An 18,318-nucleotide genomic window follows, 5' to 3' on the forward strand; every position below is an offset into this window, starting at 1 on the left:
TTTACCGATCACAGAGTACAATTCCTTCACCCTTTCTCAATTTATAAACATACAGAAGTTATAGAATTATTTGTATCTTTAATTTTCTATTGTGTATCCCCTAAAACCTACCAAACCTAAACTTTCTGTTTACCTCCAGCTTCATGGCAGCAGATTTATGCTTTAGTTTTGGGTCCTTTCCTCAGACAGAGATTAATACAGGGGCTTTATAAATTGAGGGGCTGTAATGGCATTAATTGTTTTTCCATTTCTTCTCTTTTTTTTAAACTATGAAGTCATGTTTGGCTCTGCGTTTATGTCTGAACAGACGCCCTGTTTGAAGCACACATTTTGTTTGGCACTCCATGAACCTCACTGATTATTGACTCACTCTCTCTCTCTCTCTCTTGTCCGACTCATACAGTATTTGCATTACCTCAGCTGCATCATCTAATCCCTGATGGAGAGGTCACCAGTATTAAGATCACCAGAGCAGATCCTTGTGAACCTTTGGCTATCAGCATCGTCGGGGGCAACGAGACGCCTCTGGTCCGCATCCTCATTCAGGACATCTACAGAGAGGGGGTCATTGCTCGAGACGGAAGACTGCTTCCTGGAGATATGATCCTCAAGGTGTGCATGTAAATGTTTTTTCATAGCTTGAGCTCGGATGGAATCTGTGAACTTACGTGTTCTGCACTAACAAAATTGCAAAAAGTACCTTCTAGACCCTAATATTTCTTCCCATCTTTTATTTTGTTTCTCTCTCTATCCCTCTTTCAGGTCAATGGTATTGACATCAGTAACGTGCCTCACTGTTACGCAATGGCTGCACTGAAGCAGCCCTGCACGCTGCTGCGCCTGACTGTACTGCGGGAGCAGCGTCACCGTTACCATTCCCACCACCACTCCCCCTCCGAGGGTTTTCCCACCCACACCGCCACCATCCGGGATGACAGCCTGCACGTGGTCCTCGTGAAGAGGGCTCCGGATGAACAACTGGGCATCAAGTTGGTGCGCAGGCCCGATGAACACGGCGTCTTCATCTTCCACCTACTGGAAGGGGGGCTGGCCTCCCGTGACGGAAGGCTGAGGATAGATGATCGTGTGCTTGCGATCAACGGGCACGACCTGAGATACGGAGCCCCAGAGCATGCAGCGCTGCTTATTCAGGTGAGCGGCATTATGGGATATGTAAATGAAAAATTGCACGAAAATAGTCAGAAGATATGGCTGGTGGGCTAACCATACAATCCTTGACCACGTAGACAGTGCATTGTAACAGTATATAGGCCTAAGTGAGTGATTTAATTCTGGAGGGTTTTCAAGTATTAAAGTTGTTTTTTCAGCCTACTGGTTCCTGTCTGGTATAGATTGGTCTCCAAGGAGCCAAGATGGCCGCTCACAGCAGGCAGTTTCTGACATAGATGAACTACTAGCAGGAAATTTATTAAATTAGTCCAATTAGAGTGATAACAAGCTAGACCCACTCAATTAAGTGGCAGCGACAGGGCATTAGACTCCCAAGACCGCCATGGGCCCACAATGTGAGTGTGTGGGTGTGTGCTTTAGACTAAAACAAGCTACAGGGTTGTCAGAGGGAAAGGTTAATGAAGAAAAAAGCCCAGATGCACTCACATGGAACAACAAGGATTGATAAGAAAAGAGCAAAAGAGAAATAACTCAAAGAGAGAAAAACTTAGGCACTTTTTAGCACTGACAGAAACTGAAGCATAGTTCCCAAATCTCCATATATATTGGTTTTCTTTTAATAAGTACACACGGCTCGGATATAATCACACATTCACACTGAGTTTGAGCTGTAGGGCACTGGCAGTCATCACAACATCTGGTAATTGTGGTTCCTAGACTTCCATATAGTAATGGGACATTACACAGCTCCCCACACACCCACCCACCCACCCACACCCTCTCTCTCGTGGGTATGAACAAGCTATTTAGAATTTTAATTGTTTGAGAATTGAGAACTCCTTAGGGAAGATGTTGTCCTCTGTTTGCTCCCCTCATGGGTTCGAAAAGTTAGTTTTTTATGATTTGAGCTTTAAGTCGGTTTGAGAAGCAGCCTGGCAAACTGGTGTTTGGCTGGTATTCCAGTTTATTGTTGGCCGGTCATCTAGACTGGCACAATCGCCAAATCCCTCTAAAACCTTATAAACCAGATGAACCAGTTTCACTGGGTGATGCTTAAAGGCATAGTCATCATTTATTCATGTTGTTCAAAACCTGTAAATGACTTTCTTCTGTGAGACAGAGAAGATGACACTATTTGATATGGACACAAAACCACTGAGAAATTCCTAAAAATAAAAAGGCAATGCAATGGAGGTCAATTGGGTCCAATGTCATTTGGTTACCAACATTCATCCAAATATCTTCTTTTGTGTCATGCAGGTTAAGAATGACATATTTGTGAATAAATGATGAATACATTTTGGTTTAACTATCCATTTAAAGCCTCTTAAAAGAGCCGCTACAAAGCTAGACTTAAATGGTACATGGTATGTATTCTACAGGCGAGTGAAGACCGCGTCCATTTCATCGTGTCCCGCCAGACTCACATCCCCACTCCAGACATCCTCCAGGAGGCACCATGGAACACGGAAGGACCACCACCCTACTCTCCTGTAGATATCGAGCAGGCTTTACTAGTGAGTGTCAAGCACACGACACAAGCAACATCCTGTTTTTATTTCCTAATCCTCTACAGCTCTTCAGAGAGACATTCTCAATGGAAAAAAGGATTTGAAAGCCTATTACTCCAACATCAAAGAATCAAGCGATCAGCCGGTTTGCAAAACACACGCAATCCTATAAATATATTACTCTCTGAACCTATTAATGAGAGAAAAGACAGCAGGGGAAAACACAGCCATGACAGAGAGGATTTCTTCGCACCTTTTAAATGGGATTTTCTGCTGCTCAGCATTTGCGCTGACAACTTCACCTGTTCTAATAAAATTCAACTTCACAGCTATTCATTACTCTCTCCCTCTCTTTGTCTTTCTGTCACTTTTCAACCTCTCTGTAACTTGTAAATTCTCTTTACACTGTGTGAAAGGTGGAAACATTCTGGCTTCCCATTATGAAAGGTTTAGCCCTCCCCTTTGAATTAGCCACGGCCTGCACACACTTTCTCCAGCGATAAGCCGTATGCACGATACAGATCAGATATTCTGTAGCCCGAGGCGCAGACTAAATACAAACAGCCCTTTTATTGAACTTTAATAGCGCTTTTTATTAAGTTAGAACTTAGCGACTGCGTTTGTTGTTTTTGGAGATGGTCCAAGGCTAAATGTGGCTGCGGTCAGCGATATCGCAGCGTCCTGCAAGCTCACCATTTATTGCAAACACACACACAGGCTTCAGGCAGTCGTGTGATTTGAAGTTGTTGTTTTAGTTGGGGTGTCAGAAAAGTGAAGATTGAGTGGGTTAGAGCATAACAAATATGTCACATACATAAATCTAGCAAACACAATTTCGTTTTCATGTCATTCCAAACTTTAATGACTTACTTAGTTCTGCAGAACACAAGAGAAGAGATTTTGAAGAACTTTGGTAATCGAACATTACTGACACCCATAGACTTCCATTGTATGGACACAAAACCACGAAGACATTTCTCAAAATAACTTCTTTTGTATTCCAGAAGAAAGAGTCATATAATAAGTGGATACATACTTTTCAAAAATTTCCAAAGGAAAAAATAATAATTCTGTTAGTTTTAATAAGAACATCAGTGCCCAAAATTGATAAAGCATTTATATTGTCTCCCCACTCCAGGATTCGTGTCAAAAACCTGCGTGTTACGAGAAGGCTGTGACTCTACTAAAGGAGCCTCATGATTCTCTGGGCATGACGGTCGCCGGCGGGATGAGCAGCAGGGGGTGGGACCTGCCCGTCTATATCACCAACGTCGACCCCAAGGGTGTCGTGGGACAAGAGGGCTCCATACGCAAAGGTAAGACCTCAAAGAGTGTGTTTAACCTATTCAGACATAGCTGACAAAGGCAGGCACACCTGTTTCCAAGGTGCCCCTCTGATCTTTCCGTCACTCGCTTTGAATGCGAGTAAACAAACACAAGCAAAGACACAGCTGCTAATGCATATGTATAACCGCCATCAGTTCTGCAAATATATGCATTAAACACTGGAAAATGACACACTTGTGCGGCAACATGCTCCCACTCACATGTCTGCAAAACTGTCTCTCTGTCATATACACATATCCACCGCTACCGAACGTGATTTAGTTTTTGCAGGTTTTTATTTTTGCCAGGTGTGACATCCATGTAGGTGTGTGAAGTTAGACGTGTGATTATGTACAGTCAGATGTGTGTGGGCATACAGACACACAATTATAACACAAGTTAGATATGAGAGGTTTTTCATGTTTTTTACACTCAAAGACAAAATGTTTGGACAAAATCAAGCCCAGAAGTATAATTCTGTTCTTTTTGCAATTTTACAGAATTTTGGTGTTATATTTCAAATGTAAAAAATGAATTTTACTGTTTTTTTTACAGATTCTGATGTATTTTTTTTTCATAAAAAAGACTGCAACTTTACAAAAAAATGGGGGAGGGGATACCTGTTATTTTACAGTTTATTTATTTATTATTTAAATATTTTTAAACATCATTTAAACAACCATTTTTGCAATATGGTCAGAAACTAGACAAGACAAGATATTTACAAGAAAAATGGGGAAACAATTTGATATATATATATATATATATATATATATATATATATATATATATATATACATATATATATATATATATATACATATATATATCATTTAAAAAATATATAAATATTTTTGGTATATTTCTGTTTTTCCAGTTTTTTTATTTTACGTGTACCCAACTTGTTAGTAGAATAAAAACACAAATAAAAGTAAATTTTAGCAGTAGGAACAGTTTGCTAATGATAATTGATATACAATATGCATATACTTATTTGAGGAACATTTGAGGACGTTTTATTCTGTATCTTTTAGAGATGCACTGATACTTACTCCACTGTTAGTGATTATTCATATCTGCTGATGCCGATTCTGAAGATTCAATTAATACTTCTTAACTTTCTGAATGTTATTAATTCATATAATGACTATTAATATTAAAACATCAAATCGGTGATGTTTGTTAAAAAATATATATATACAGGGCACAAATTCGTTTAATTTTCCTGTCCTTGACAGGATATATCGGTCATGATTATCGGCTGTGTTTAATAAGGAATTGCTTTTTTCGTAGAATACTAATTATAGGCTGATATATTGGCACATCTCTTCTTATTCAGTTGATTGGTGAAACAGTTTTGGAAAATAAATAAATAATGTTACAGCTTTTAGGACCTTTTGTTATAATAACAAATTTAAGTTGGATAGTACCTTCTTGGCCTGATGTTAGGGATAACTGGGGGGCTTATGACTGGAACTCGGTGATCTCTATCCACACCGTAATTTGAACGTTGAATAAGATAAATGTTTATGAATAAAATAATTTAGAATTTCAAATTTAATCTATATTGTGTACATGTGAAGACAACATGAAAAAGTGTACACAATCCTCTTAGGAGTTTTAAAAAAATGTAAAGGAGAAATTTGAAGGCATTTTATGTGAATATGTCAATATGTAAAAAGTCTATAATACTGTTTTCTCAGGCTATGAAACTAAATGATATAACTTTGCCTTAATTTTTTTTATTAGAAACCAAAAAAGAAACCGAATTTCCATCTTGCATTTATCCTTTAATGAATGGACTGTTCCTGGTCACATTGTGCCTGATACATCAGTGCATGTTGTTCTAAAAAGTTGTTTTCATAATCTTTCTTCACAATGTAAACATGTGTTCTCCCTCTAAAGAAATATTACAAGGCTGCACAGCCAGTTTTCACAATCCAATCAAATCCAGATGGATGAAATCCAGTCCAGCCCTACATTATTTCCCCATTAAATCTGGTTTCATTCTGAATAGAAATGCCTTCATGTTCTCTTTTTGGTGCAAGAGGAATATTCTCTTAAATAAAGAAGGAATTATTAGACAAACTCCTCAGTGGAACATCCGTTTAGAAGCAATCATTTGATCGCCATAGTAACGTCGTTGTCTCATCTCCTAGGTGACATCTTGCTGAACGTAAATGGGGTAGATCTGACGGGTGTGACTCGGAGCGAGGCCGTGGCTAACCTAAAGAACACCTCATCCCCGGTGGTCCTGCAGGTGATGGAAATGACACTACCCAATGAGTGCTCCCTGGACTGCATGCCCCCTCTGCATTCCCCCTGCGCTCTATCGCCCTCTCCGTCCGGAGATATTAAACTACCCCTGCCCAATGATGACTACTCCCCCCTCTGGGTGTCCTGGCTCCAGCTGCCCAGGTAAAATAAAAAAATGATGATGAATTGTAGTCAAGTCGACTTGTGAGAGAGGGGTGTGCCATTGGACAAAGATCCTGATATACTTCACGCTAAATTGAACAGCAAAAAATTAAAAGTCTATGCTTTACCTCATTCTCCTTGCCTAGAGGACAACTTAAGTAAAAATTGATGCAGCTTTCCCAACTCTCACAAATTAAATTTGACATAAAGTTCTCCGGGATAGAAGTACAGTCTTTTTAATATATCAAACTGGGTGCACGGATCTCATTTTCACAACCCACTGAACTAACCACTGAAATCCACTCCAAATATATTTAAGACACCCAGGTACCACATATGACTCCACTTCTTCCCTGACAGCATCACTGTGTTTTATTCAAGTCAAATTCAATCTGCTGTCTACACTGATCAGGCTCTATTGTGTATAGGTTTGTTTCCTCTTTTCTTTTTCCCACTTAAATCCCCCCTATTTTTCTCTAACAAGTAGCTTTCTCACTCCCTTGTATTTAATACATATCTTTGAACAGAAGAGTTACTACCCTTGATGAAGAGAGAGAGAGAGAGAGAGAGAGAGAGCATTAAGGAGTTCAGAAGAGAGGGTTTTAAACATGCCCTTTAAATTGACATTCACATGCAGTTCTTTCTTCCTCTCTCCACATCCTCCGACTTCTCATAGATCCACTCTCAACCTGAGCTCAGAGCTTTCCTGCTGTTAGCTGTCAGACACGGCTGATATCCAGCCTTCAATATTTTAAAGATCCATAACAATGAATTTTCTACAGGGACTGAAAGACTTCAAATACAAAATGAGTCCTTCAGTGTTGTTCACCCGTTAACCTTTCATGTTCTGTGAACCTTCTGTCTATTCCAGGCACCTTTACTGCTGTAAGGACATTGTCCTCCGCAGGAGCACGTCTGGCAGTCTGGGTTTCAGCATTGTGGGTGGACAGGAGGAACTCAACTGTAACCAGTCATTCTTCATACGCTCCATCGTAGAGGGCACGCCTGCGTATAATGATGGCAGGATACGGTACAGATACTTGGAATATTTAGTTTTTGCTATTGCAGTTTGACTTATTTGTATGTATTTATTTATAATCCAACTGTGGTTGGAAGCTGTATGTAGTGGAAGTTTATTAAATGCTTAAAGAAAATTCATATAGTTACATGTCCTGCTTTTTTTTATATAAGCTGTGGGGATATCCTGCTGGAGGTGAATGGGACGAGCACCTGGGGAATGACGCATACAGCCCTGGTGCGTCTGCTTAAGGAACTGAGAGGACGAATCACTCTCACCATCGTTTCTTGGCCTGGCAGCCTGCTATAGGACTACTCTGCATGGGGCGGAGCTTACAATACAGACCATATAATGTATATGACAACAAAAATGGATTTAAAATACAAGACTTCCTTTAAAGGCCGAGCTTATGGAATAGACTGCCTAGGAAGCTGGATATGAAACATGGACCTCACCCAGGTACCGGGGGCTTTGACAGACTCTACACGATAGAGAAGGCAGAGCTAATGACTGCCCCGCCGTCAAGAAGCACGTTTATGAGACTCCAAAATTAAGAGGCGATTTCACGATTGCTCCTTTGTCAGGGAGCAGAGCATAAAGATAACATCTGCCAATGTGAAAAGTGCATGGGAGGAAGAACATGTCATTTGTTGATGGAGGGTGGAGCTTGTTGAACTATACTATTGAGATGGGTCTAAAACACACTATTCAGGAGAACAGAGTTTTGAGGAACTTTGAAGATGCAACAGCGGGCACCTGTCAATGAATGAGTCAGATATAGATGTTTAAACAATATGGGCACTGTGCTATATGTAGTCAGATTGTGTGACTATCGTTGTTTCGTACAGGCAGATGGGGAGCATGTGAGGCGCTTCTGTTGGGCGAATGATGTCAAGACTCAGAGAAATGCTGGGATGTTTGGGCGGTGAACACAAACGTTGCCAATTCCACTAGTTTTACATGTTAGAAAATGCATTTGACGCACATTCTTTACTATAAATGTCGGTGTCTGAAAAAAGATAAATTCAAGCACTTGTACTACTAGTAATAATACTTTGGTTTTATTTATCTGTTTCTATGGCTTTCGGATATCAGCTTTGTTTCTTGTTCTGAAAGTGGTTTATTCTCTCTATCCGCTGGCTTGGAGAGACGTTTGCCAAGTAGTTCTTTGTCGGTACGTTTCAGATGCTGTTGCAAACAAAAACAAACTATAGTGAGTCATAAAAAAAAAGAATAGCAACTGAAAAAAGAATAAGCAATGTTCATAATCTATTTTAAAAATGGACTATAACTCATGCTCATAATGATAATGTGAGATTTTGGCGGCCTTGCTGATTTTATTTTTTAATATGGAAAAGAAATAGAGAATGATGTGTGAAAGGTGTGTGTTTGTGTGTGTAGGTATCATTGTGGGTAAGATGCGTGCTCTAGCATCTCATGCTTTGGCTTGTGCAGTATACTGTATCTGTTGGTACCTTTGGTTCAATGATCAATAAAGTCATTCTACAAGGACACTTGGGTGATATTTCTTGGCGTGCTATGTGTGCGTAAATGTCAGTGTACAAGAAGACCTTGACACAAGGTCAGTTACTGCCGCTAGCGTTTTCCACAATGAATCACAGTTCACACAAATTCACCTTATCATGTTTATAATATTTGGTTTCAACAAAATGTACATTTGGCACAACAAAAATACCATTTCATATTATCTGGTCATTTTAAATGAATAAATAAAATAAAATAAATTAAAAATAGCGTGCCCCTTGGGCCACTTTGTACTTTTCATCAAGATGTATTCAGGAAATTAAATTTGCTAAAAATAGAACATAAATTGGCTTATTAAGTGTTTGGCATCTGATTGGTCAAAATCGATTACCAGTTGGTGACTCAACGGTCGGTCGTTCAGACTGGTGAATGGACTTATGGTCTTTCACTAAAGAACCCCTAATGGTCTTCAAACAGGTTCACCAACTGCTGAAGGAATTATTCTGTGGCTTCTGATTGGTTCTCCTGATCCATACTGTGCTCCTCGCTGGGCTCCCTGCTTTCATGGCTATGTCTGGAGCTCTTGTGCCTGTGTCTCCTGTGGCTATCTGCGTCATCGCTATCATGACGTCTCCTACTGCTGCCACTAATGAGAACATCAGAGGAAGGAAAGTACAAAAATATATCATGCTACAGTATCAGTATGATGCCCATATGTTTTACTTCATCTTATGAAACAAAATAAAAACACATCAACATTTAATAACCAAACTCAATCACATCAACAAAATACAAAGTAGCTTTACATAATAGGAATATAAGATGTCATAATAAAAAAACACAATACTTTTAAATTAATAAATATCCAATTCATATGAATATGATCATCTACAGTGTGTAACATGATCATGACAATCAATGTTTTACATAAAACATGAAAGACTTTACTATGGGGACATTTTTTGCATTCACATAATTTACATCTATGCATTTGGCAGACACTTTTTTCAAAAGCAACTGCAATACATGGTCTTCCAATACTGGTTATTAGAAAAGTATCCGTCACCTCTGGTTACATTGGTAGTTTCTGACATTTCATACCTGTGTGAGGATCTGTGTCGCTCACTCCTGTCTCGGTGTCTTCTCTCTCGACGTCTGTCACTTTCTGCGTCTCTTACTGAGCTTTCTCGATTCCTCTCTCTGCCGTAATGACTGTGATCTCTGTGTCGAGATGGGCGTTCCTCTTCACTGCACACAACCGCACACATTAGTAATGAGGGAAAATAGCGCTCACTGTCAGACATGATGTGCTCGCTTAGGGGTAATTAATAATCTGATCAACAAACGCATCGAGCATGCATTTCTCAGAATTGCGTTTACTTTGCATTGGGATGACACGAGGGTAAGTAAATAATGAAAAAAAATGTTTAGGGTGAACTTTACCTTTGATACAACAATATTTCGGAAGAAAACCTTCAGAAAAACTTCGTTTCAGTATTTTTAACATTGCACACACATTTGAAGAGAATACAACCAACAGAACATTTGAAACCAAATAAAATGTTAAATGAATATCTTTAGGATTGAATAAAAAAAGTATAAAAAAGAAACTGCAAGTGCTGCTGGACAAGTGTTTACATCTTGCAAAGTGGTCTATAGCCTCAGTCAGGGAAATGCATTTTCATTCTTAGAAGAATACTCAATGAAAGCTTGCGATGTTTTCGGCACGATAAGAGAGACACAGAAGCGCACAGATTTCACACAGTGATCTCTCTGTAATTAGAGTCAGTTGAAACCTCCGGCCCTCAGGTGATGTGATATAGATTAATCCTGGAAACACTAATTACATGACAGGCCACAAAAGAGCTTGTGTTGGAATGGTGTGTGATAGCTCCGCTTTTGTTTTAGTTAAGCAACTGCCGCGTTACCTCTCACTGTGCATTCTTCACTGTTAGTCAAACGATCTCAATGTTACTGTCAGCAGCGTGCGCCCATATCCCAGCATGCATCGGTGCTGGTGTGCCGCAGTTTTTTCTTGATCCTATTAATACTCATTACAACAGTGTACCTTGAGACTGTGCATAAATGCACCATGAGTAAGACATCACATGATGCTATGAGTCTCCGAGTGTGTGTGTCGTGCCAGCTGGCCTAAAGAAGAGCCTGTCCTCCAAGCCAAGGGAATGAGATCATATCTAGGGGACAAGTGCTTATCAAATGTCCAGCTAGGTGTTGAGAGCACCTCCAACTAGATAAAAAGTGATGGCGTTTTCAACCCGGAATTCTAGGCACTGCTGTCTAAGGGTGCGATCACACAGAATGCGCTTTTCATGTTCAAAAACGCGAGGCGCACCACACTGCTCTTTAGGTGACTCTTTGGAAAGAGCAGCGCGCAGTGTTATTGACATCGACATGACGTCAAGCGCTTTTCTGCTCAGAGTAGAGTTTTTTTCACCTTCGGGGGCTCAGAGCGCTCTGCCTTAAACGTGTGGTGCAGCAGGCGGCAGAAAGGCGAGGCGCATGGCGCGCATAAGCCGCGCGCAAAACGCTCCCTGCCAACTGAAAACTATTTAAAAAAGGCGCGTCTCACAGCAAAGACGCGTTCTGTCTGATCAGGCCCTAATGTGTATATCTAACATCGGTTGTCTGTCATTTTTATTTAGAGGACCAGTGTGTAATTTGTTTGGAGGATCTATTGAGAGAAATGAATAATATACCTAACCATCGTTGCATCCGAAATCGCACACTGTGACAGTATGTACTGATTTAAGTACTGACCTATCGACCGTTAAAACAGTACGTTCAATATAGTACGAGTGGGAGTAGTATGAATACGTTTCAGACATACTGCATGCGCCATGTTTTATGTGACCCGTATGCTCTTTGACGTATTAAGAACAACCTGTATGTAAGCTGATAAAAACCTAATTTAGTGGCACTTATGTTAAAAACAGACATCCGCCTTGAAGTTTTCCGCCATTTTTATTTGATTTACCTGATGATTTGTACTTGATTTATCTCCTTCAGCAAAGAAGCATAAATGTGACAACATCTTTGTCCTGTGAGAGCCACCGTAGTTCTTCGAAAGGGAGGGGGGGGGGAATGGAGCCATTGGTTGCAACTGGCAACCTCACCACTAGATATTTCATAAACTGGACCTTTAATTTATCAGCCCCAAAGTGGAAAATGAAACCAACTGGGGCGGTTCAGCACTACAGAATAAAAAATGGTTTTGAATTGTTATTACTCTGCATGTTTTAAAGACGAAATACACGAAAGGTTTTCAGGCAACATATGCTTTAGAGATATGCGTTCTCTCTGCATGGTGGAGAATCAAGCAGTTTGTGTGTTCCAGAGTGTGGTGGAGAATGTTGTACTTCACTCAGCATGTGGTAGACAGAGATTAATCGCTATGGTTTTGTGTTGGTGTATAAATCTATGATGGAGAACAGGTTTGTCAGTGTATAGCAGAGAGACCTTGAGGACTGAATAAATATGTTGGTCAGTAGGCCCTTTAAGCAACAGCACTGGTGCTAAGCTGCTAACATACTCAAAGCCTTGGCAAGAGTGGGTGCGTGTGACATTTTCAGTCCTAGTTTATGCAATGCCAGGCCATAAGTGTGTGTGTCCTTGCATAAGCCCAGCAATGAATCAGAAGAGTCGTGTTGTGATTTGGCAGTCGTTTTATTTAACATGTTTTCAACCGAAACACTTTTTCATTAAAAAACAACCCTGTTGCAGTCATACCCCAGGGGTCTTAAGCGAGTCGCAGGGGGTACTTGGAAAGATTTCCATTGTGCTTTGCTTAAAATAATGTGAGAAAGAAATTATGACAAAAATTCAGGGCTGTCAGTGGATTTAAATAATGAGCCTAGTGCTTAATCTTTTGAAATGTTTTGTTCTTTATTTAAAAAATACATTACAATACCAAAGTGAAATTACCCCTTGAACTGGGAAAAATGTCTAAGTCGAACTCATTAAAAAGCAGATGCTTATGAGGTGGCTTTTTTATTCACCAAAAACACAAAAAAATAATGGAGAAAAAAATGCTGCCTAAAACGTCATTGCATCCAAAGAAACGGCAGGGATTACATTATATTGCCCTTATCTGTATTTTGAAGTTTTAAAGACATGAACCATGAAAAATCATGGACCACAACTCCAGGTAAAAATCTTTATTGTTCTACCTAAGAGATAATGTCCAATACATCTTGGATGGTTTGAGGCTGAGTAATTGATCAGCCAGCTCGCTTACAGATATGACTGTTAATGTAAATCCAATGCAATTTAGGTTACAAATGTTTAGCATTTTTTTGCATGCAGTATTTGGGGCTTTTATTTATCAATTTCTGCATTGTGGGGCCTAGTACACATGATTGAAAGTGTTGGAAGTGCATAAATGGTTTTACTGGAAAACTGAGCTCATGATAGACAGATAAAATAACCATTCAATGTGTTCTGTCTGTCTGAGTTGTATCCAGTTGTAAGCATTATCAGTAAGGTAAAGATGTGTTTAGTTGTAAGTAGCTATTTTCTATATAAATCTCAAAATTGTATTATTAATAATTATTCTTAATTCATTTAATAACACAGCATAACAAGTAACAAGTAACTAGTACTCTGAGTAGTTTTTGAGAAGAGTATTTTTTCCTTTTACTCAATTACTTTTTTAACACCAGTACTTTTACATGTTATTGAGTTCAATTTCAGAAATGTAACAGTACTTGTACTTAAGTACAAATTTCCAGGACTCTTTTTACCTCAGGCTAGCGGATAGGAGGGGATTAGACGGATGAATCGCAGAACGAATCATTTGAGAGTCAGTCAAAAACCAAGGTAACTGGCTAATAACTGGCTAATATTACGCTATAATAGTGTTTTTACACCTTCTATGCACATAAACGTGTTGTTGGACACTCCATAAACCAAAGGAGGACCTTAAATAATCATGTTACTTTCACTAAGTTACAAGCATTCTTCCAAATATCTTTCTCCGTGTTCTTCAGAAGAAAGAAATTTGTGCAGATTTAGAACAACTTGAGGGCGAGTAAATAAAGACAGAACTTTCATTTTTGGGTGAACTGTTCCTTAAACTTATTTGTTAAAAACACACATCAAAACACAATCCAACACGCAAACACACTACCTTCATGCACAAACGCATAACTCTAAATCACAACAACATTACTGACACAAGATAAAACAAGAGCTTGTCATTGTGTGTGTGCAAGAGAATGTGAGAGACGATCTTTAAGAGACGGCATGTGTGTGACCTCATATGTGTGACAGGTCTGTGTGCTTCCCAGCTGTTCTACTGGCCTGTTTTAATCTCAGCGTTCTCCTCATGTGACCTCGTACTGAAACACTGCCACCGCGGCAGAGCTTAGTCGGGTTTCACGTGCATGCAGATGTGTCTCAGGTCAGAGGAAATCGAATATGAATGGTTTCTGAGTCAATCGCTCTGTGACATGCAGTGAGTTGAGGTGTATCTGTGATTCGAATCGGTCACTGTGATGCTGGGGACCACTGGTGTGTAATAAAATCAGTTTTGGTGTTTGAAAGTTTGTAGAAATGATGTCATGTTGTCTGAAAGCCTCTTTCAGTCTCTCTTATTTTTTCCTTCTCTGTCCTACAGTACATATTGTGTATCTGTCTGTATAAACATCTGCGAGCAAAGCTTACATCTCTAAAACAGACAGACAGACAGACAGACAGATAAAAGTCTGTTGAGTCTGTTAAGCCACTCTCTTTTCTTCTATGCACTTTTTTCACTATAATCCTTATTTCCCTCTTTTCTCTGTCAGCATTAGATCCATATGTGTGTGAATACGGACCAGACTCTACATCTGCACTCATGGCCTGCTTTGTTAATCTCTTCCTCATAAGAAACAAATACTTGTAGCTCCAGTGTAAATGTCTAACCTGCTGCTGATCAGATGCCTCTTACCTTCTGTGGTCTTGTAAAGAGGGACTTTGATCTCGATCTGCTTCTCTGTATCGCTCTCTCTCCCTCTCTCGCCCTTTCTCTCGTGTTTTCTCTCTCTCCCTTTCTTTATGATGATGGCCGTAATACTCCCACGGCTTGCTGCTGTCCATCGCAACGGGCCAAGAACCCATGCCTACTGGAGGTGGGTATACACCTGGAAAAAACAGGAAATAGCGCAATTAGAAAAAGCAGATGCCAGTGATGCCCTGGATGGGATGCACATGTCAGTGATTAAAAGCATCTGTTGTTTTTGGACAGCTGCTTTAAAAGAATGCAAACTGTAAAATGTGCTACAGAAATAAACAAACTTGTTATAATGTTTGAATTACTGAACTAAATCCTGACTCATCCTGAACTTCAGATGTTTGTCAAATCGTTTGTGTCCTTTTAATAAAGTACCACCTGCCTACAACTCGAAATATCAAGTAGCAAACGGTTTAAAGCCATAATAGCCTTTTGATTACAAAGTGTAAAAAAAAACGTTTTATAGTTCATGTAGAATTCTGTGGTAGTAATTATTGTGGTAATATTTGCAGGTACTGTAGCATTAATGTTTAAGTGTATATTTAGCTCAAGTAAATTTTGAGATAACATCATTAATTACGATATATTGGTATATTGCAAGTAAACAAAAACTTGTTTCACATATTAAAAAATTATTTTCCGATCGTCACTAAGAAAATTCTAGAAATTTCTGTAGCAGGGAAGGTGGGATGAAGCAATGATGGGTGACTACGTGGACAGTATTAGTCATAAAAGACAAAAACGATTAAATGTACACTTCTGAAGTTTTGTACGACTATTTTTTTCTTTTGCAACTGTTACACAAACTGTTGTTTTGAGCTCAGTGTTAGTCAGTACCTTGTCATTTTTTCTTCATACGAGTAATAATAATGAAACGTATAAATGTGCGAAATATTTTTTCGTCTTTTTTGTGAGTACCATCGATGGTTAAAAAAATACTGTCGATGGTTAATAAACTTATGTGATTGCCGTATTCAGCATGTTAAACTTCATAAAGAAACAGTAAAAGTAAAAGCGAAACACAACTTTAACAAAAAAAGTAAATGTGTTATTAAATGAAAGACTGGTCTATCCATGTTTCTTTTACAAACATTCATAACAATAGGAAATACATAACCATATACAAAACTTGGCACCCGTAATTTCACAGGTCTTTTTATAAACCGCCCACAAACCTGCGATCAATCTGTCTTGTCCTCATGCTCAGGTGTAACATTTTACAAAAATCAGTACATCCAATTTCATAAGACCTCCTGTCAGTTTGCGTGAAAACAACAACACAACTTAAAAATCAAATGGCATTTCAAATCTGGCCTGAGGGCAATTTTGCTCCATATTGAAAGGGCACATGTCAGACAGATGCCAGGATAACAGCTTGCTATTACCATGACAACTATTGCTCTCTCTCCTTTTTCAAACACACATGCACCATTTCACCCAATCACAAAAACATATAGTAACAGTAACTCTTTTAGCTTCTTAACTATGCCAAAATCATTACTACATGAAGAGGTTAACAGGGCCACAGTATATCGTCTGACCTGCTCATTTTTCTGTGTGTGTCCTTGTTAACCTCTGTCTGTAACAATGATGTGTGCTGGACTGAGGTGGAAATGCTTGCAGTGCATTTGTGGTGATGATGAGAGGGTGTTGAGTATATTAACGCTTTGTATGCAGTTCCACGCTCTGTAGCCAAAACCCTGACACAGACATTCCTCCCAACAAACTCCCGCACGGACGGATTGTTGTGACATGTGAAAAAATGTGTGTAAATGCGTGAGAATGTCTGATTGTGCGTGGCTGTGTTGGTCTATATTTTGAATGGTGGGGTGTTCCAGAGTGTTTGATACTCCAATTAAAACGGTCCATGGCCATTGGCCAGATTACATTTTTTCTGACTATTTGCAACAAGACATTTGGAAAAAACCCACAAGGAAACAGAGACTTAAATGCATTCAAAATAACATTACGCAATTTTCTTTCTCACACACACATTATTCAGGAGCCAAAGAAAACTACAAGTGTATTTTATTTTCCATGTGTCCCAGCTCTGCTTAAAAATATACTTAAAATGACATTAGAAAAGAGATTTTGGTGATAGACAGATTCATTGGACGCAAGGGCCTGGCCCCAAATGAATATCCGGTTGTTTGTTTATTGGTCTGTCCAGTGGCTATTAATATAACTAATTATATTGTATTTAATTTATATTAATAATAACCTAAACTAGTATTTTATTGCATAATAATTGTATTAAATAAAAAAAGTTGAACGGAATGTGTTGTTAAATCTAAGTTTAGCCAAGTAACGGTTCTTCTACTGGTAACCCAAATTATTAGATTCAACTTTATTGTCATTACACATATACAGGTACAGTGTAACGAAATGTAGTAAAAAATAATGATCGTACATTAGCAAGGAAAACGCTGGGTAAAGAGAGCCGGTGTGGTGTTAGCGTTAGCTTAGCTCTTAGCCCTCCGCGTTTTCCCCGCCTCTGTTTACGATCTCGACGCCGCCGGCGAGCACTTCCGCCGGGCCGTGTGGGGTGCGTAGCATCGGAGGTTTTGACGATCTCAGGGACGAGTTGAATGTTGCTGATATAACTTCCGGGAATGCGCAAACCGATATCCAAAAGCTCATGCCGGGTGTACGTTGTGAATGCACAACTGCTCTTAACGAACAGGCCCGAGATGAGCAAGAAAAACACTATATAATTGCTAAAACTGGAGAGACGCTGAGCCTCGCGATGTTCACGCGCCGCCATCTTGGTCTTACTGGCTAGACAAACTTTTAACTTGCTAATGTAATTGACTTGAATTATTTCTGAAAACAAGCAAAAGAAGTAACTTTCTCTATTCTTTGCAGAGGTGTACCGGAAGTTAAGCTTGGACCACATAAGCTTGCATGCGCAGTAACGTTTGTTTATATTGTAGCTTTGAAACCATATATATCCATTATATATATTAATGATATATTTATTACTATATTGTACTGAAAGTACTGTGATCCTAGCATGGATGTGATCAGAAAGACACCATAAGCAGGAAAACAGTAAACAATAGAATAATAAACAGTAGAAAATAGGCACTCATACCTGGAGGGAAGGGAAACGGAGGAGCTGAGCGTCCATCATAACCTCCAACCAAACGCCCACTGTAACATTGAACAAAGGAAAAGTTACATTTTAATAAAAATATTTTCAGAAAAAAAATCATATGATGTGCCCCTCTATTCCTTTGGAGTTTTTGATTCAAGTTTTTCCAGCATGATTTTATCTTATGTGCTACAATGGCAGTAAGCATATCTGACTGTTCATACATTGAAAAAAGAAAAGTCTAAATCTAAAAAATCATAATTTCATAATGCTAGCTTTCCTGTAGCTCAGTGGTAAGAGCATTGCGTTAACAACGTAAGGTCGT

General features: G+C 39.2%; 2 protein-coding genes across 6 annotated transcripts in view; one reads left to right on the plus strand and one right to left on the minus strand.

Moving 5' to 3' along the window:
• lnx1 (ligand of numb-protein X 1) overlaps positions 1-8,916 on the plus strand; it is a 35,342-nt gene extending 26,426 nt beyond the window's left edge. For all 4 annotated transcript variants that reach the window (XM_056765199.1, XM_056765200.1, XM_056765201.1 and 1 more), the window contains 7 exons: positions 404-612; positions 763-1,152; positions 2,514-2,648; positions 3,781-3,958; positions 6,128-6,386; positions 7,258-7,416; positions 7,578-8,916. In XM_056765199.1, coding sequence (XP_056621177.1) covers positions 404-612; positions 763-1,152; positions 2,514-2,648; positions 3,781-3,958; positions 6,128-6,386; positions 7,258-7,416; positions 7,578-7,713 — 1,466 coding nt within the window. In that variant the 3' untranslated portion in view covers positions 7,714-8,916. The remainder of the gene's footprint in view (positions 1-403; positions 613-762; positions 1,153-2,513; positions 2,649-3,780; positions 3,959-6,127; positions 6,387-7,257; positions 7,417-7,577) is intronic.
• Positions 8,917-9,036: 120 nt separating this feature from the next.
• fip1l1a (FIP1 like 1a (S. cerevisiae)) overlaps positions 9,037-18,318 on the minus strand; it is a 31,278-nt gene continuing 21,996 nt past the window's right edge. For both annotated transcript variants that reach the window (XM_056765204.1, XM_056765205.1), the window contains 4 exons: positions 17,994-18,052; positions 14,837-15,029; positions 9,991-10,137; positions 9,037-9,535 (listed from right to left, as the gene is read on the minus strand). In XM_056765204.1, the coding sequence (XP_056621182.1) occupies positions 9,388-9,535; positions 9,991-10,137; positions 14,837-15,029; positions 17,994-18,052 (547 nt within the window). In that variant the 3' untranslated portion in view covers positions 9,037-9,387. The remainder of the gene's footprint in view (positions 9,536-9,990; positions 10,138-14,836; positions 15,030-17,993; positions 18,053-18,318) is intronic.

The sequence above is a fragment of the Triplophysa dalaica genome, chromosome 13 (assembly GCF_015846415.1).
Source record: "Triplophysa dalaica isolate WHDGS20190420 chromosome 13, ASM1584641v1, whole genome shotgun sequence".
In the NCBI taxonomy this organism is placed as follows: domain Eukaryota; kingdom Metazoa; phylum Chordata; class Actinopteri; order Cypriniformes; family Nemacheilidae; genus Triplophysa; species Triplophysa dalaica.